Source organism: Phodopus roborovskii, unplaced genomic scaffold (assembly GCF_943737965.1).
Source record: "Phodopus roborovskii unplaced genomic scaffold, PHOROB, whole genome shotgun sequence".
NCBI lineage: Eukaryota > Metazoa > Chordata > Mammalia > Rodentia > Cricetidae > Phodopus > Phodopus roborovskii.
In genome coordinates this window covers 24,691,628-24,709,601 of record NW_026126549.1, presented here as the reverse complement: position 1 = coordinate 24,709,601, position 17,974 = coordinate 24,691,628, and the positions used below count along the sequence as shown (strand labels likewise).

At 45.2% G+C, this 17,974-nt stretch overlaps 1 protein-coding gene across 1 annotated transcript; it reads right to left on the bottom strand.

Annotated features, from left to right (window-relative positions):
• Positions 1-706: 706 nt before the first annotated feature.
• Grp (gastrin releasing peptide) lies at positions 707-13,772 on the bottom strand. The gene is made up of 3 exons (XM_051200873.1): positions 13,600-13,772; positions 7,545-7,771; positions 707-1,097 (listed from the first exon to the last, which is right to left on the bottom strand). The coding sequence occupies exons 1-3, from the start codon at positions 13,742-13,744 to the stop codon at positions 1,044-1,046; spliced, it is 426 nt and encodes a 141-aa protein (XP_051056830.1). The 5' UTR covers positions 13,745-13,772; the 3' UTR covers positions 707-1,043.
• Between the last annotated feature and the right edge of the window lie 4,202 nt (positions 13,773-17,974).

The window sequence follows — 17,974 nt, the reverse complement described above, 5'->3', positions numbered from 1 at the left end:
TCTGCTGCAACAGGAGCAAGATAAATCTTTTTAAGATTTCAAATGCATTTTTCCCTAAATGAAGAAAGTCTGGAACCATATGGCAACAAGTTTCAAAATCTGTTCATGTGCAAATGTCATGATAAAAATGGGCCGAGAGTGTTCGTGGACAGCCAGGCCACATTCTTCGAAAACAGGCAGGAAAGCTCCTGAATTCATCTTGTCATTTTATGGGGAATCTGAGTGGATCTGTCCTGGTGAACTACTACTCCTCTCAAAAACAAAAACACAAAAACAAAAACAAAACAGTATTGCTTGCTACATATGCTGAAAGAAGATTTAAGACAGAAGGGTGCAGAAAACATGTTTGGACCCAGTTCCATCTACAATGTGATCTTGTGTAAATCACCTGACCTGTCTCCTCATCTGTTAAAGAAGGGTGAGCAGTTTCAGCTCGTGGGGGCATCCTGAAGAATATACCATAACATCAGCAACACTCAGGGTTGTACGTGCTAAGGACTAAAGGTAAGGGAATCACTAAGTGATGGAGAAGGCCAGCTTCCATCTCCAGCCCAGCCCATCTCATGCATGGCATTACTCAACACAAGAACTCACTGAGTAGCCCTCAGAGGTGACAGCGGGTGATTCCTCTTGCCTTAATCAGTGAGCATAGAAAGTATATGGTCAAGGTGTTTTTTTCAGTTCTGCCATACTATCTTTTCATTTGGAGTTGAAATAAGAGGACAAGTTGCCCTTTGGGCAATGCGATTAATTAAGCTTTTATTGTGAATGGTAGCAGATTGGAGGCTTGAATCCAATCAACAAAGAGCCTGGAAAAAGCATTCATTGGAAAGCTCTCTAGGCAGTTGTTCACAGAAACAAGTTCAAACCAGAAGATGCTGCTTGGAAATCATGAGTTTAGTCACAGTTGAAAGATACAAGAATCGCTAAGTAAATTGCACAAAGAAAATCCAGTTGATGGTCCAGGAGAATGGATGTTTGTAGAGCGCAGTCTCTGAAGGGTTTTGTTTTGCTCCATGGAAGCTTTCCTTGTCGTTGTCCCTTCAGCTGGAGGTTCCTCCCTTCCCCTTAAGAACCTGGAGCAGAGAGTCTACCAACTTAAAAAAGAAAATTAGAAATAGTTATGAATACACATGAGTGATGGGGAATTCAAGTGGTACCCATCCCCAGCAGACCATCAGCATCACTGGGTACAAAGGTAAATTCTTGGGTCAACTCCCAAATCTTCTGACTTGGACATTCTGGTGAGAAAACCTGTGCTCTGCTGTCACAAGTCTTCCAGGGGATTCTAAATATAGTGTTAGAGAAGTTAACTCCTCCCACCATCTTGGAACCGTTCACTTGGGGGTCCTCATGCCTACTAAACTTGTCTTCTGATCTAATTCCTCGGGTGTGTTTTAACCACTGTTGAAAGTTAAGGGTTTTATTTATTCAAATAGAGCTAGGGAACTATGGAATGGTGTTTTTTCCTGGCTGTGCTACACTAGTCAAATGTCGGTTCTGAATCTACAAAAACTGAACCAGGAAAAGAGAGCAGTGTGGACAACTCGGGAAGAGGAGTTCACTGCCATTTGCTTGCTGGGGCCTCTGCTCAGTTTCACAGAGGAAAAAATGGTTACAATTAACAAAAACTTTATTCCCCTTCAGCAAGCTTTACCCAATGAGACGAGAAGGTGGGTCTTATTATTTTTAACCCAGACAAGAGTTTATTACTCTTCCCAGGATTCTCTGGCAATTTAGTTCCCCTGCTTCTAGACTGGTCACTTGTTCCTAATAAGGGAAGTACTGCTTGCTATTCTTAGGCAAATGGTACCTCCTCTGCAGCTCTGGCCTCCGGCAGCAGATGCTAATGAGCCCTGGGCTGGGGATGGATTCCTACACAAGCCAATTAGCTTTGCCTTCCTCCCTCGGGACCAAGATTTCAACTATCTGACTGCCAGCCTTCAGAGTTCACCATCTTTCCTGCCAAATGACCCAGTAGCCATAAAAGGAGCCAGCTGAGGATGAGAAGGAACCCCCGCCCCACGCCATACCCCTCAAAAGGTTGAACCGAAAGTTTCAGCTCAACTCAAGGAAGAGAAAGGACTAGAGAGGAAATGGGGAGAAGAAAGCAGAGTACATGGAGAATCAGGGTCCAGCAGACAGAGATGCTGAGGGGGCGGGGTCTCACTCTTCCTGCACAGAAACTGTCGGGAATCATTGGAGGATTATCAGCTATTCTTGATGTATGTTGTGTTCTATGTGAAACTCCCCTGTGTGTGAACTAGAACCACTCTAGTTTCATTTTGTTACTATGATAAAATACCTTGAGTGTGATGGCTAATCTTGGTTGTCAACTTGACACACCTAGGGAAAGGAACACTCAGTTGAGGAATTGCTTCATTAGATGACCTGTGGGGCACTGGAGAAACCCGCAAAAGAAGCTGACCTGAGCGAGTAGAAGTTCACAGACCCAAGTCTACAGCTGGGGAATCAGCATAGGACCTAACATGGGTATCAGTTAGGAGGCCTGGGCAGTCTATGGGGCCTCTGGCAATGAAACCAGTATTTATCCCTAGTGCAAGAATGGGCTTTGGCAGTCCATTCCCTATGAAGGGATATTCTCTCAGCCTAGATACACAGCGGGGTGGGGACCTAGGCCCTGCCCCAAATAAAGTGTCAGACTTTGATGATCCCCCATGGGAGGGCTCATTCTCCCTGAAGAGTGGATCGGGGTGGTTGGTGGAGGTCATGGGAGGAGGGAGAGTGAAGTGGGATTGGTATGTAAAATAAGATTTTATATATATACCATATATATGATATATATATGGTATATATATATATATGATATCAATTTCTATATCTATATCTCCTGTGGGCATTTGGGGTAGGGCTTTTCCTGTTTGCTTGTCTGTGTAGGAGGGTACAGCTCATTGTTGGCAATGTATCCCTGGGAAAGTGAGCCTGGACTGGGTAAGAAGAGTTGCTGAACATGAGCCTGAAAGCAAGCCAGTAAAGCTATGTGCCTCCTTGTGGTCTCTTCAGTTCCTGCCTGCAGGGTCCAGCCTTGGCTTCCCCAGTGATGGGCTATAACCTAAAAGCCAAATAAGCCCTTTCCTTCCCTTTTCCAAGTTGCTTTTGGTCATAGTATTTATCACAGCAACAGAAGTCAAACTAGGATATTGAAAATAAGAGCAACTTGGGGAGGAAAAGGTTTATTTTTAGCTCACAATTCCAGATACAGTCCATCATAGCAGAGAAGTAAAGCAGGCACTCAGTCAGTCACATCACACCCCTAGTGAAGAGCAGAGAGAAATAAATGTTTGCTTGATTGAGTTCGGCTTGATTTCTCCACTCTTATACAGTTTAAAAACCCTTTTCTAGGGAATGGTGGCACCCACAGTGGGAGGGGTCTTCCCACATCTATTAACTTAATCATCACAACTGTACACAGATGCGTGTATAGGTCAACCCAATGCAGATGTTCCCTCACTGAGACTTTCCCAAGTAATTCTAGATCGTACCAGTTGGCAAAAGCTAACCATCAAACATTAAGAAAAAAATACTTCCTATGCCTTAGACTGATTTTATTGGACAATCAGAGGAGTCCCTTTAAAATGAGGACAAAAGCTGGGCATGGTGGTGCATGCCTGTCACCTCAGCTGCACTGGAGGCTGAGGGCAGGAAGATCACCAGCGCAGGGCTGCTTGGACTGCATAGCAAGACTCTACCTCGAAATAAGTAAATATAGTGAGGGCAAACCTACATATCCGTTTCCTTCCCAATCAGCCTCTGGAACCTCATCCCCACCTCCATGTTCATGTCCACAAACAAAAGGATAAGTCCAAGGCTGCAAAGAGTAATGGCCAGGGTCTAAATTACAAAGAAATCCTTCATTGATTATCAAAACATTCCACAATCAAGTCCAAGATTATGAAGTAGGCCCTGGATCTGATCTGAACCCAACCTCATGCTGTAGAAACCATGGGATAGAAATTCCATTATTTTCAGGGTAACATTACAAGATTGGGGAAAGGAGAATGGGCAAAAGGAAGATGAACGCTAACTCGAACATGCCCGGCCATTCGTGCTAGCAAAGCTCTGGGGCCTGTCTTCTCTGATCCAGCAGTCTACAGTCAGTGCACATTCCCACTCACCACTCTGAATTAAGTAAATATCTTTGCCATCAAAACATAGGAAATTCTCAGTTTCTAACTACAGCTCTGGGTGAGTTGGCAACAGGACTTGGTGTTTTATGACTGCCGTGAGAGAGGAGAGCATGTGTGGAGAGTTTTTAATTTTAAGCAGAGCCCTTCAGCTTCTGAAAGCTCCTGCAGCTAATTCTGCTGGTTCTCGGCTAGATTATTAAACTTCTCTCTGACACTACGAGATACATGGGTTTCTAATAGACCATTTCTCTCGGCACTCTTTCTGTTTTTGAATAAGATGATTATAAAATGGTTTCAATTTTCACAACAACATATTTTCATTGAGGCAAAATGTCCAAAGCAAGAGACACAATTAACTGGTTTGCTCTCGGTGAAGACTAAACTCACTGTTAAATTTGTTTTTCACAGTTCTGGGAAATTTATCCAAGAGAGTAGGATGGATGTGTGCGATAGCTAATTATTCAACTTGAGGTGGAATTAAACAGGATGGGCATTTAGACTTGAGGAAAGAAAAAACAGAGCATAAAAAGATAGATCAGAAAGCAAGGCCTGGCTAAATAAAAAATAACCTTTGTAGTGTCAGGAGAAGCAGAAGCCACTTCCTATGACTGTCCCCTCAATCCATCCTGCAATATTGCCGCACAGAGACCCCTGTGAAGCTATTCTTTCATAATTCCTCAAATCTTTGACTGTTCTGCTGAATATGGGACATTGGGGGCCCTTAAGAAAGGGATTGAATTTTTAAGGAGTTCGATGACTGGCAGAGCCAAGTTCAGGGGACAAGGCAACTCCAACTGGACACTGCTGTTTGCTTAGAAAAATGAAACACAGTTGGGCTGGAGAGATGACTCAGCAGGGAAGAGTGTCACAGGGGTTTGAGTCCCAGCACCCACACGGAGGCTCACAACCATCTGTAACTCCACTTCCACGGGATCCAACACCCCTTTCTGATCTTCAAGGCCAGGCGCACGCACAGTGTACAGGCATATGGGCAGGCAAAATGCCCATAAACCTAAAATATAAATATATCTTTAATTCCTAAACAACACTAGGCACTGGAGAAGAATAACTCGGTTATGTGTGGCCAGCATGTTTTATGAAATGAACTTACGAGAGCGTATGCATTTTTGAAGCTTGTAGAAATGTACCTTTGAGGGCCTTAGAGAGTTTTGTGTTCATCAAATAAAGTAGCACTATGCAGTTATTAAACATCCACTCCAGGAAAACATTTGGCCAAGAAAAAGCATGGCCAGGTGGGGAGCTGAGAAGTCAGTTACAAGTTCACAGCAGCCTCAGAGCAAATGGGCAAAAGGGGAGCTGGCCGCCTACCACCCGTAACCCGACCACAAAGAGAGAGACTCAGACCTTTGCGAAATGCTAGTTGATTTGATCTAGATTTTTTTTTCCTTCTGAATAAAAGCCACTAAAGGCTTTCTCTCTGGGTGTTTCATGCAACAAAAGAGATTTTACTTTGCATTTACCATCAAAACTCCCCCAGTGGGTGGGCAGGAAGTGGAGCATAAAGCACCCCTCACAAAGGCAGCCCTGAACCTCTGGAAAAGGCCGTCAAAGAACTAACCACCATGACAGAGTGAAGCAGGGAGGTCTCAGAGCTCTCGACTGACAAGCAAGTTATTACCCACTTCCAGGAACAGCAAAAAAAGACCACCTTCTCCTTCCTTTATCCCAAATGTTAAGATGGGTGGGTACCATTTCCTGGAAGAGGACCTATAGGGCAATCCTGTCCCAAGCAGATAGAACTCAGGCTATTGCTCTGGAATCACCAATGAAAAGTGGTATGATTCAATTTCCTTGCCCTCAAAATTCAGAGGCTGAGGCTATACTTAGTAGTAGAGCATACTCTTAGCATGTACAGGCACTGTATTCATTTCTAGCATCAAAAAAAAAAAAAAAAAATAGAATTCCTGAGAGTGTGAACACCAAATGAGGTAAATTACTGATCCTAGTAGCTAGATTAGAGTGTATGCGTTTGGTCACATGAGTGAAGACCACAAGAGGGCATCTGCTGGAGCTGAGTTACAGAGAATTGTAAGTTGCCAGATGTGGGTGCTGAGAACTGAACTTGTGTCCTTTGCAAAAGTAGTGTGTACTCTAAATCACTGAGCCATTTCTCTACTCTTTAAGGAAGGAAATACTGACTGTGCTCATGATTTCAAAGGCTTCCTCTGTCCATCATGGGGCTGGGGAGGTCATGGCAGAGCAGCAGTAGACCAGGAAGTGGAGAAAGGATGCCTGCACCCTGTTTTTATTTACTTGTACATTCTGCTGTACACGTGTTCAAGTTGGCAGCGTTGGCAGCTGCCTTGCTTCCCATAAAATCCAGCCTCACTTATTTGCTGTCTTTGTACCTGGACATTACTGCATTGGTGCTATTATATTCCAACAAATCAGTTGGCTTCAGACAGACTCCCCAAGTTTTGGATATTAGAGTGGAAACTGAATTATTCAATCTTGGAATAAATAGAAGAAAAAAAAATACAACTTTGTATATAAACAAGAACTCTCTCCTCTGAAAAGAAATCATTTGCGAATAGGACCGTTCTTTCTCTAGTTCATATCAGAAACGAACATATCTATAAAGAGTTTATTCAAATGCTGTCTATGGGCTCACTATCAAAATACCCTGGTAAGAAGTAGGGGTGGTGGCATATACCTGTAATCTTAAACACTCAGAAGTTGAGGCAGGACAATCTGCAGGGAGAGGCCAGCCTGGGCTACAAATAAAAATTCTCATGAAAACCATAATTAGTGTTTCAAATGAGCATAATTACTAATAAAACTCCTGAACTGAATTCTGAAACTTAGATTTTTCTTCTAAGAGAAAAACTATCCTAACAAAAGAAAGATAGCATGAAAATTGAGTAGTACTCTGCTTAGCACACATGGGTGTTGGCTTAGTGTAGCAACATAAAGCCTTCCTGCCATGGTTAGTCTACATTGTCAACTTGACTGGATCTAGAATCACCTAGAGGCATACTTCTGGGCATGTCTGTAAGGCTATTTTCCAAAAAGCTTAACAGATGGGAAGACCCACACTGAATGTGGTGGCATCACCCCAAGGGGTGAGGTCCTGGATGGACTGAAAGGGGAAGAGAAAGCAAGCAGAAACCAGCATGTATCTCTGAAACACGATATGGCCCACCACCTCACGTTCCTGCTCCCACACATCTCCCACTCTGGTGGACTGCACCCTTGGATTGTGAGCCACAGTAAACCCAGCTTTTCTCAAATTGCTTTTGATCAGGTATTTTTGTACAACAGCGGAAAAAGTAACCAATATACATAACAAGCAGTTTATGTTCCCCTGATCAGATTCCCCCTCTGAACTCTCCCTAAATACCTTCCACCCCATGTCAGAAGCATTGTTTATTTCACCTTCGCGTTTTGAACATCGCTAGAGTAGTTACCATCTTCAGAATCCCAAGTAGGCTGATGCTGAGGTGGCTGATGGCTTCTGTTCCCCATGGCTTCTAGGACGCCCAGCAAATTCCTTGCAGCTTCTTCCCAGGGGCTGTACTCCCTCAGCTGCTCCTTCAGGCCATCTCCCTCAGACACGCCCAGGGATGGGAACTCATCCGAGCTCTTTTTCCCCATTAGGTGTCCTGTCAAAACAGAACAAAACCAGGACGCCACAAGTTCAGCCAAGGGGAATGAAGGAAGGAGTAACAGAAATGGACACCAGCAGGTCCTGCTTCCCAGGAGAGGCAGAATAGACAGCGGCATTTTACTATTAGGAGTTAGTCTACACATAATGCGCAGACTTTACTTTCTCTTCAAAATGTGGAGGAAACGTGTGACTCACGGGCCCTGGGTTTGGCTCTAGCACCTCCACTGACTAGAGGGGTGACCTCAGACAAGTGCCGCGGCGCCCCAGCCTTCAGTGTAATCAGCTATGAAAGGAACAGGGCAGGCCAAATCACACCTAAAAGCCTCCAAGTGTAAAGTCCTATCAATTCCGTGTGTCCAACTGAAAGGCAGAATCCTGACGTCTCCCACCACCAATTTCAAGTTTCTGCTGAAGATAAAAGTCTTGGTGTGTTTCTTTGTATGATTTAAAAAAAAAAAAATGTTGCCTTTCTCTTATCTGTAATACAATTGTACCAAAGGAATCTTTCATTTAAACTTTCTGTGAATTTTAGCTGAAATTGAATCTAGAAAACCTCACCTGGAAGTGATGGCAGGTTAAGAGTGTAATGAAAAACAAGGTGGAAAACAAGTTCTGACTGATATTCAGCAGCCACGTCGATTTGGAGGTTTCTGTTGGGTCTCTGAGAATCTCTCAGCAGTTTTAGGCACATGTGCTCACCTTACAGATTAATTAGTTAACCCTATGAAGGGGGCAAAGAACTAAAAACAGGGATATTCATGTTATCTAAGAAGTGGGTGATCAATCCCAGCTCTTCACTTTTTAAACATTTATTTAGTGAGTGTGTGTGTGTGTGAGAGAGAGAGAGAGAGATACCAATTTTTTTATATTTAATGTGTGTGTGAGAGACCAACTTTTTATATTTAGTGAGAGAGAGAGAGAGGGAGAGAAATCAACTTTTTCATATTTATTGTGGAGGTCAGAGGACAGCTTGTGGGAGTTGGTTCTCTTCCTCTACCATGTGGATCCCAGGGTTTGAGCTCAGCTTGTCTAGCTTGGTGGCAAGTGCAAACCCCCAATCCATATTTTTGTTTTGTTTATTCATTCATTGTCTGTCTGTTTGCTTGCTTTTGAGGCTGGTCTTACCATGTAGTCCCAGCTTGCCTCAAATTCACTAAGATCCACCTCCCTCTACCTACTGAGGTCTGAGATGAAGAGGAGCACCACCACACCCAGCCAGGTCCCAGTTCATCCATTGCATGGACACACTTGGTATTTCTCCACTCCCAGTTTCTCTGACACAGAGCTTTATTCTATTAATAAGCCTTCGATGCTTCTGATTTAAAGTGTACAGAAAAATAGAAGTCTCGTGGTTGCAGCACTAACTGACATTAGAGTCTGTCAAGGGAAACATTGCAGGGATAAAACTTGAATGATTGTCTATGGTTTGAAATGGAAAGAGACCCTTCACAGCAGCACTGTCCACCTTCGTTTATGTCTGTCATGTGAGCTGCAATTGGCGGTTTTCAGAATGCTTGCTCATGGGTACTTTCATTTGATTGACACCACAGTAGAATGGTGAAACGGGACTAGCTGAAACCTTCTAGATATAAGCAAAGGTTCCAGGACTATAACAAGGCTGGATGGAGTCCAGTTTCTAGCACATTATACTGTTTTGAAGTGTCTTTTACATTTCCAAGGTTTTAAAACAATGGAGCATCATCCTGGGATTTGCAATTAAGAATATGATTTACAGATAGCTAATGTCCTAAAAGAGAAGGGAGGACGATATATCAGCATATCACCCAACTTGGAAAATTTAGTTCTGTTAACATTAGGCAGTCTTAAAATGAGATTTTGAGTGAGCAAGCATTGTATCTCAGTATATTGGTATTGTGTGAATTGAAAAAACTTAATTCTGTTAGTATTATTAGGCAGTCTTCCAATGAGATTTTGAGTGAGTATTCGCCCCTCAGGAGACTCCACGCTGCTTGAAGAACTTGTTAGGGACGTTGTCCCAACTGAAGGATTAGAACCTTACATTGTTTCAGTCATCTGCCAGGTCAACCTGGTACTCAGCTGCCCACTAAATAGCCATCCATTTGGCCCTCATTGCGATTATGTTGCACAACTTCCCAGGAAGCTGATATGTCATCAGCTTTAGTTACATGGAGGAAATTGAATCATGATGACTAGAAGACAGCATTGGAACCCTGATGCCCACAGTAATTACCTCAGTCACTCTTGGAATCTCTGATTGCCTGTCATCTAGTTAAGATGTTGAAAACGAGAAAGGAGTCACTGCCAATAAAGCAGTGGGGTGATGGAGATAATTTTATGAAGACCTTCAGTTTGCTATGCTGGAATACATTTGTGGACTCTTCTCTAATGGGAAAATAGAGCCACTGCCTGTCTTATTATTGATCTGACATAGATCCTGATGACCCTAGACTGAATGTCAGTAATCACCTGCCGGTGATGTGCCATTCAACTGCTCACTTCTCGACACACACGCACGGGTTATTACAGGAAGTGCGCCATCTATAACATCTCAGGGAAGCACACATTCCCTGGGTCCTATTTCATTTTTGAGCTCGCTACTGTCAACCAAATCATCATCTCCATGGTAACATGGACAAGATACCCACTTCCACTTCATCTCCTATAATCATCTGTCACACATCCATATCAAAATAATGGAGATCTCAACATGGAGAAAAGATAAGTATTTAAAAAATAATAATAAAGCTTTGCTCTAAATGAAAAAAAAGAAGGTTTCTGTGCCTTAAAATTGTATAATATCCCACTAAAGGGCAGGTTTGAGATGTAAACTAATTTCTTCACAGTTGAAACGAGAAGACAATCCTAATTTGAGAAAATATCATTAAGATATAAAGTATTACGTACTTCCAAGAAATGTATTTATGGGGTGAAGGAGGTTGCTCAGTGGTTAAGTAACTTGCCAATGCTAGCGTGAGGACCCGACTGCAGATCCTCAGAACCCATGTAAATGATGAGCAGGCCTGGTGGCCTGCTGGTCATTCCAGCCTCAGAAGATGGAAGCAGCTGGCTAGCAAAACTAGCCACATCTGAGCTCTGGGTCTGATGGAGAGACCCTGCCTTGATGAACAAGATGGAAGAGTAATCAAGGATGGCTCCAGGTATCTCTCTCACACACACATAATGCCCTCCCCCACACACATACTCCTCATCCAAACAGTGATGTCACCCAATTCACTTTCCCAAGTCCTGCTCTATGTCAAAGTTAGAGCCAAAACCAGGAGCATTTTGGGGACGCACAGAGAATAGCCACTAGCTTTTGTATTGACCATATTTCCACCACATGAACACACTATTCCCATGAACATGAAGCCCTGCAGAAGTGTGGGCAGTTTCCAAGCAATTGATTCATTTTCCATTGCTTCTCTCAGCTGAAAAGAGTAACTCCTTGAGAGACCTGGAGTGACAATTAGTCCTAGGGTGTCACTAAGCCAGGAATGATGGCAAATGCTTGTGACCCCAGCACTACAAAAGCTGAGGCAGGAGGATCACAAATTCAAGGCTAGGCTGGGCTACAAGCTGGCTCAAAAAAGACAAGTACGGTGGCAAAGCTGGGTGACGGAGTGCTTGCTAGCGTGGGCTCACTCCTAGCATCACCAAAATTCAACCAAAACAGAACAAAAACAACCCTGAGCTATCTGCCTTTAGGAACTGGAGAGAACTGGCATTTTGGGGGAATATTACAAAACTAAAATTAAACCTCACATCACTCATCCTTGTAGATGCTCTTCAAAAATGTAGTTGTTTTTCCTCAAACACAAATGGAAGGTCTGACTGGGTATCATAGCAAGTTGGGGATATAGACTGGGCACCTTAGGCAGACTCTGCTTAAACCATATAGAACCTCGGTGGGGACTGGGATTGTAGCTCAGTATAGAGGGTGTACTAATGTGTATAAACCCTGCATTCCATCTCCTCACAGTTAAAAATATTAAATTGAGAAGAGTGTATTTGAAAATAAAAATTAAATGTTTGTGGAACCACTGTGGAGGGTGAATAAGAGGTGTACCCTAAATATTCCAGGACAGGTGTGCCCCCTAATGACAACCAGTCAGTTTTAGCTTGGCTAAAACTCACCTCTGCTGTGCTTTTAGTATTTGAGGGTGAGCTGACAGATATGAGCTCTCTTCTTGTGCGGTGATAGAGAGAAAGATAATAGAGTCGGGAGTATGGGAGTATCCATTCTTCCTTCCTGCCCACTGGCTGGTGGCTGGATCAGACAATGGCCTTTTAATCTAAGCCCTGAGAATCCCATTCTAAGAATTACCAGCTCCAACACTGGATTCTTCCACACCTTTTCACGATTCTTCATTTGGGAGTGCAGGTTTCTCTGCTTTCTCCCATGTCAATCTTCACTGCACTCCCTGTCCAGACCCCTGGATTTCTAGTGGCCCTCCATATTCTGCCATCCCTGAGATGTTGATTAAGATCTCCCAAATGATAGGATGGTAACCAGTACTCTTGACCTCTCTGGCAAAACACAACATGGAATCCCAGAGGCAGAGTTTCCAGCCTCATTCCTTCCCCAGGATCCAACCTCATGTTGGTACCCAGAATCTGAGACTTGCTTGAGTAATTTCCTTTCCCATACATTGTTCCCTGCTCCTAAGTATCTGAGTAGGGAGACACACACACACACACACACACACACACACACACACACACACACACGGAGAGAGAGAGAGAGAGAGAGAGAGAGAGAGAGAGAGAGAGAGAGAGAGAGAGAGAGAGCTCTTTAGGGAAAGGACCCGTTTCCCAAGAAATACCAAGTAGTCACAATTGACTGGAGTGGCAGGAGACGTGGGATTCAGCATCCCATGGATGCTGTGTTTGCTTGGGGAGGCATAAAGACTCCAGGCGATATTGGGAATGATAGAAGGGTACCAAGTTGTTAGCTGCTACTGGCCTCCCGGTTCCAGGAAAGCTCTGGGAGCCTGTGAGACCCAGCCTCACTCTTCACCTCGCTGTACAACAGTCCTCTCCACCTAGGCTGGAACCAAGAAGTCCAGAAGCCGGTGCCTAGGACTCAGGGCTTGTTTGCAGAAGTCAGGAAAGAGAGGAAAGATGGTCATGTGTATCTAAGAGGTGGACAAAAGCCTGGGGTTTGGGCAGTAGGAGCCAGGTAAGCTTGGAGAGGAGGCATGATCTCTGAAATCAACCAAGGCAGGGAGTGAGGGACCGGGTGGGGGCGCGCTGTAAGGACCAGGGAAACTGCATCGCTTTAAAGAGAGTAAAGGGATGATTAAACTCAGGAGAGCCTTTGAACCCAAGGTGGGAGACCCTGCTCCATGCACCACCGCAGCCTGGATTTCAGCCCACACGAATGGGGAAGCCAGTCCACTAGGCAGGACTAGGATCCGGGATTCAACAGGGGATCTCGCCCCCCCCCCCTCCAAGTTGTTTGAGAGTAGGGGCGAGGCTAGATGAGTAATAGAAGGCACTGAGCAGGTATAGAGGAAAGGTGAGCTGCAGGCAAGATTGTGAGTTTTTTAGGGGGAGAGCTTTGAGGTGGTTTAGACGCCCTGTGAAAGAGGAATGCTCACAGGTGGGAAGCTAGAGGGAAGGGACCTGGGGACCAGTCTGCCACTGGCAAGGGACTGTCAGGTTGCCCGGAACAAGAGAAGGTGGGGTGAAATTTGGGGGAGATCTGGATGTTTCAGTAGAAGGAAAGGAGCCAAGCCAAACTCCCTAGCAAAATGCTGACTTGGGGAGAGGTTCCCTCTAGCTGACGCTCCCTCCCTCTGAGGAAAGGAGTGCCAGGAATCTCACTGTCAGGACACTTACCCACAGCCCAGTGGCTGCCGCGCGGGTACATCTTGGCCAGGACAGTCCCTCCACCTGTGCCTGTGGACACTGGGGCAGCTGGTCCCCGGGGCGCCTGGCAGAGGACCAGCGCCAACAGCAAAAGTGGGAGCTCGAAGCCTCGCATGGTCCTGGCGGGAAGCCCTCGGAGCTCAGAGCTCGGAGCTCTCGGTGAAGCTGAGAGCACGCTGTCCCAGCGGCGGAGCTGCGACAGGAGGATGGTTTCAAGGAGCTCTGCCACTGCTGCTTTGAGCGCTACTGCTGCAGACTCCACGAGGCCAGGACTTTATATAAAGGAAGTCTGCGCGGGAGGGGCCGGGGGCTCTTCCACCCGGGACCGGAGCGCACTGACGTCTCCCTAGAGCGAGCCGGGCTCCCGGATGCCTGCCCGGGAAACCATCCATCTATGGCAAGTGATGAAGGGCTGGCTGAGTGTACCTTGACCCATCTCCCTTTCTCTATTAGTCCCATCCGATTAATTTCTGCCATCCTAGACGTCTTCTCCAATACGATATGGTGAATCCCTACTATGCCCCGTCCATCCCCAGCAGCAGCTGCCTCACTTGCTCTGCCAGATGTAGGATAGAGCAAGAGGATGTGCTCTGTGTACAGAGCTAAGCTAGTTCGATTAAATGCTGGCCCTCTGGCAGACATACTGCTTCCAAGGAAGGGGGGGGGGCGCTCTCCTGCGAATTTCCCTTGCTAGCGCCTAACCAATAACTCAGTGCCCCTTAGCTATTTCATACATGCAAGGCTTCTGCTGTAGAATTGCTCAGTTTCCCTCTGCCCGTTCTGTTCTCACTTCTGAAGACTGGTCACCCACCCCGCGCAATTCCATGGATGCTGAGGGGATGTGCACCATAGCAATGTGACAATAAATAGAAGCTTGTAGGAAGTCATTGCCCACGGTTTAGCTGCCCAAGCTGATCCTGTGGTTGTACTCCTAATAGGTTTCTCACCCAGGGCCAGTGAACTGCCTGCCTGTTTGTTCCCTGTGAACAGGTTGGTAAAGTCTCTGGTTTGAGTTTCTGGCAGCATCATACTACGTTTGTGCTTTCCTTAAGCGACCACACACAGCACATTGCACGGTAGTTTTCTTGGACTGGGAATGTATTTTTGTGCATGTGTCTGGTTCTAAGGAGAAAAATGCTGATTTTAAGACTGGTTTTAGTAGCCAAGGAAATACAGTAATACTATCCTGAGGGAGTGATCCAAGGGAAAGTCAAAAGGAAAAGGGAGGGATGGGGTGGCAGATACACACACACACACACACACACACACACACACACACACACACACAGAGAGAGAGAGAGAGAGAGAGAGAGAGAGAGAGAATCTGCATCTCTCCTAGATTCCCAGCCTCCGAAGCCCATCCCCAGGCTATCTGCTCTGAACACAAGAAGACTGGCATCCTCCCAAGTAGCACACTTGGGACTTGTCTGGGACCTGGGTTTGCTTCTCCATGCACCTGTAGAGCTCTGGATCACAGCTGTTCGGCATGTTTGATGAGTGAACTACTTGTCCAAGAAACGTCAGGTCTAATGCCTTCTATGACTGCAGAGGAGCTTTAAACCCTTCCTCTCCTGACTAAATGCCAGAGGAAGGTCCTTTGTTTGAGAACCTTGCTTATGTTCTGAATGCTTGTTCCAATGGCACTATGTTCAAGATTAGGTAGCCTTTAAGAAATAATGCCTGGGTGGCTTTTGAAGACAAGACCTGATACTGGTTCCAGCCTGCTTCTTCTGCCTCACAGTCCATGGCTTATCCCCCACCCCCACCAGCCTCACCCCTGTTCTCACCACTATGAACTCCGACATGTATGCCTGTGGAGAGTGTCTGCAAACATGAGCCCCGATAAGCCTTTTTTCTCTTAAGCTCTATCTATTGAATATGTTGGTCGCAGCAACACAAAATTAGCCAATACAACCATTCCAAATGATGTTTTCCTTACAACACAGAGGAAAGCCACAGTCAGAGCATTGGTGCACAAAAAGGACAGCTCTTCTGTGACTTAGGACACCTCACTTTCTGTGCCTCATGCCTGGAGCTTTTACTCTGAAGACCATACACCCTCTGCCATCTAAAGCAGAGCCATGTGGTGATGTGTGTACCCTACCCAGGCAGCCATGATGTCAGCCCTGTTCATGGCTGCACCTTGTTCAGCCCACAAAGAAGGGGTTCAGAAGATGTGAGTGGACACAATGTCCTGCAGGTACATGAGATGAGTCAGTCTCTGCACCAGAAAGATACTGGCTTGTTGCCAGGTACAAGGTGGGGCCATTCTATATTTGATTCATATATATGGACAAACCTCAATGGGTCCTGAGTGTGTGACTACTTAGGTCCCTTTTAAAGCCATCCCCTCTGGTCTGCCTTTTAGAAATGATTAACTCCACTGACTTGAAGGGAAAGCTGAACCCCTGTGAGGAAGTTCTCACCAGGCAATGGTCCATGTGACAAACAACTTCTTGTTGCTTTGATTTAGTTTGGTTTTTTGTTGTTATTTTTTTTTGGGGGGGTGTCCAAGAAAGTTGTTCCATCTGGGTATTTAGGAGTTAGGATTCATGTAATTTTGTACCTCCTCCACTCTCTCAATGCAGGAAGAACTAAAGGTTGACTCACAAAGAACTTGTCTCAGCATAAATTGATGCAGTTCACTATTTATCGAGAACATCTTGTGTCCTAGTAACTTTCACATCTCTTAGACAAAATACTGACAGCAACAACCTGAAGGAGAAGAGCTTTGTGTGGCTCAGAGTTTCACGGGTTTCTGTCCACCATTGTGGATAAAGCAGCGCATCCCATGCTAGTGGGCCAGGAATCAGAGAGATGTGTGATCCTGGCATTTAACTGGCTTTTCCTTTCTCATCCCTCATTCTATCCAGGCCTCCAGACCATCCATCTTCATAGTGCTTTCCCTTGTTGTCGCTCCTCTCTGGCAAGGTCTGATGATGAAGATTAACTCTCATCTGGAAGGAAAATGTCCCCTGAACTAAATAAACAGTATTTGTGGCTACCAGTGCCTTGTGTTCAGAAATTTCCAGTTAATCCCATTGCAGATGGGTAGCGAGTACTGATCACCATACTCAGGAGCACACCATCCCTTTCCGCATGGCCTGGGTTGCAGTTGACAGGAGGGAGAGAAAGAAGCAAATGGGCTTGCTTTTCTTCTTCTCCGTCAGCTGAGATGTAACTGTGCTCTTCTGTTCATGTCCATTTGGTCACCAGCTGCATGGTCACAGGCAAGAGCAAGGGAGGCTGGAGGTTGCATCCCGATAGTTCCATACCGGCTCTGATTACATCTCTGCAGAAGGAACAGATGAAGTTTGATAGGCAGCTAAGGACTTTGGTGTTTAGAATGGCTGAGGTACTTGGAGTGTGTTACAAATTTAATTCTATAAAATACAACTGATTCTGCAGAACTGGCCAGCAGGAGACTCTCCTGAGAGACACACAATGGACTTCTAGCCTATTTCCTCTTCTCAACAGTTCCTGGCCCTTGAGGGCTCTCCTGTTACCACCATGGACAGCACCCATCATGGTTAGGGCTGCTGTTGGCTAGACTAGGGCACTTTTTATTGACTCCTCTCTACATCCAAACTCATTTGATGTTTGTTTGTTTGAGTGGGTAGGTGGTCCTGAAATGATTCATGAGAGGAAATTACAGATCACCATACTTATTAAACCAATGAAGAGTACAAGGTATCCTTTATTGTGGACAGTGGCTGAGAGTGGGCTAGTGCCTCAGAAAGACTCTTGGTACTGAAGCTCAAGTGGTACAGCGTTTCTTACAGGCAAAACCCACAACGTTATCAGTGTTAGATGAAGTTTAGAATAACCTTTAGACATCTGTTTTGACAACATAGTAGTTATTTCATTCACAACATGACAATTTACTCCCAATAAAGCATATGGTATATGTCTTTTTAGATACATAATATTTCAGGCCAGTTTATGCCTTATAATGTTCTGCTTCAAAAAAGCATGGCTGGGTGACATGATTTGAAGGGAGAATCATGGTTTAGAAGGTATAATTTAATCAGGCCCATTTGTGTGCTGGAAAGAAACACCCACTTAAGCTAGCTCAACAAAGAAGGATGTGATGAGCTGTGAGACCACAGTGGGCAGCAGGGGAAACCCAAGGGTCATTCATCTGAACATCATGGTAACTGTGGTGGCCCCTGGCTTCCTACATACATGCCACATGAAGTGCTTCCTCCTCTGTATGACTGTTCCAGTTTGCTCTCTGTGACTGACTTCTGTGTCCACTATGCATTCCCATTCTCATGTAACTTTAGTCCACTTCCCAGCCCATCATAGCTACCCCAGCTCCTTATCAGAGGGCAGCTTCCACATC

Coding starts and splice junctions, on each gene's coding strand:
- Grp (XM_051200873.1), bottom strand. CDS start 13,744: ATGCGAGGCTTCGAGCTCCCACTTTTGCTGTTGGCGCTGGTCCTCTGC. Junction 7,772..13,599: donor CGGCAGCCACTGGGCTGTGG/GTAAGTGTCCTG, acceptor CTGTTTTGACAG/GACACCTAATGGGGAAAAAG. Junction 1,098..7,544: donor GCGATGTTCAAAACGCGAAG/GTGAAATAAACA, acceptor TTCTTTTTTAAG/TTGGTAGACTCTCTGCTCCA.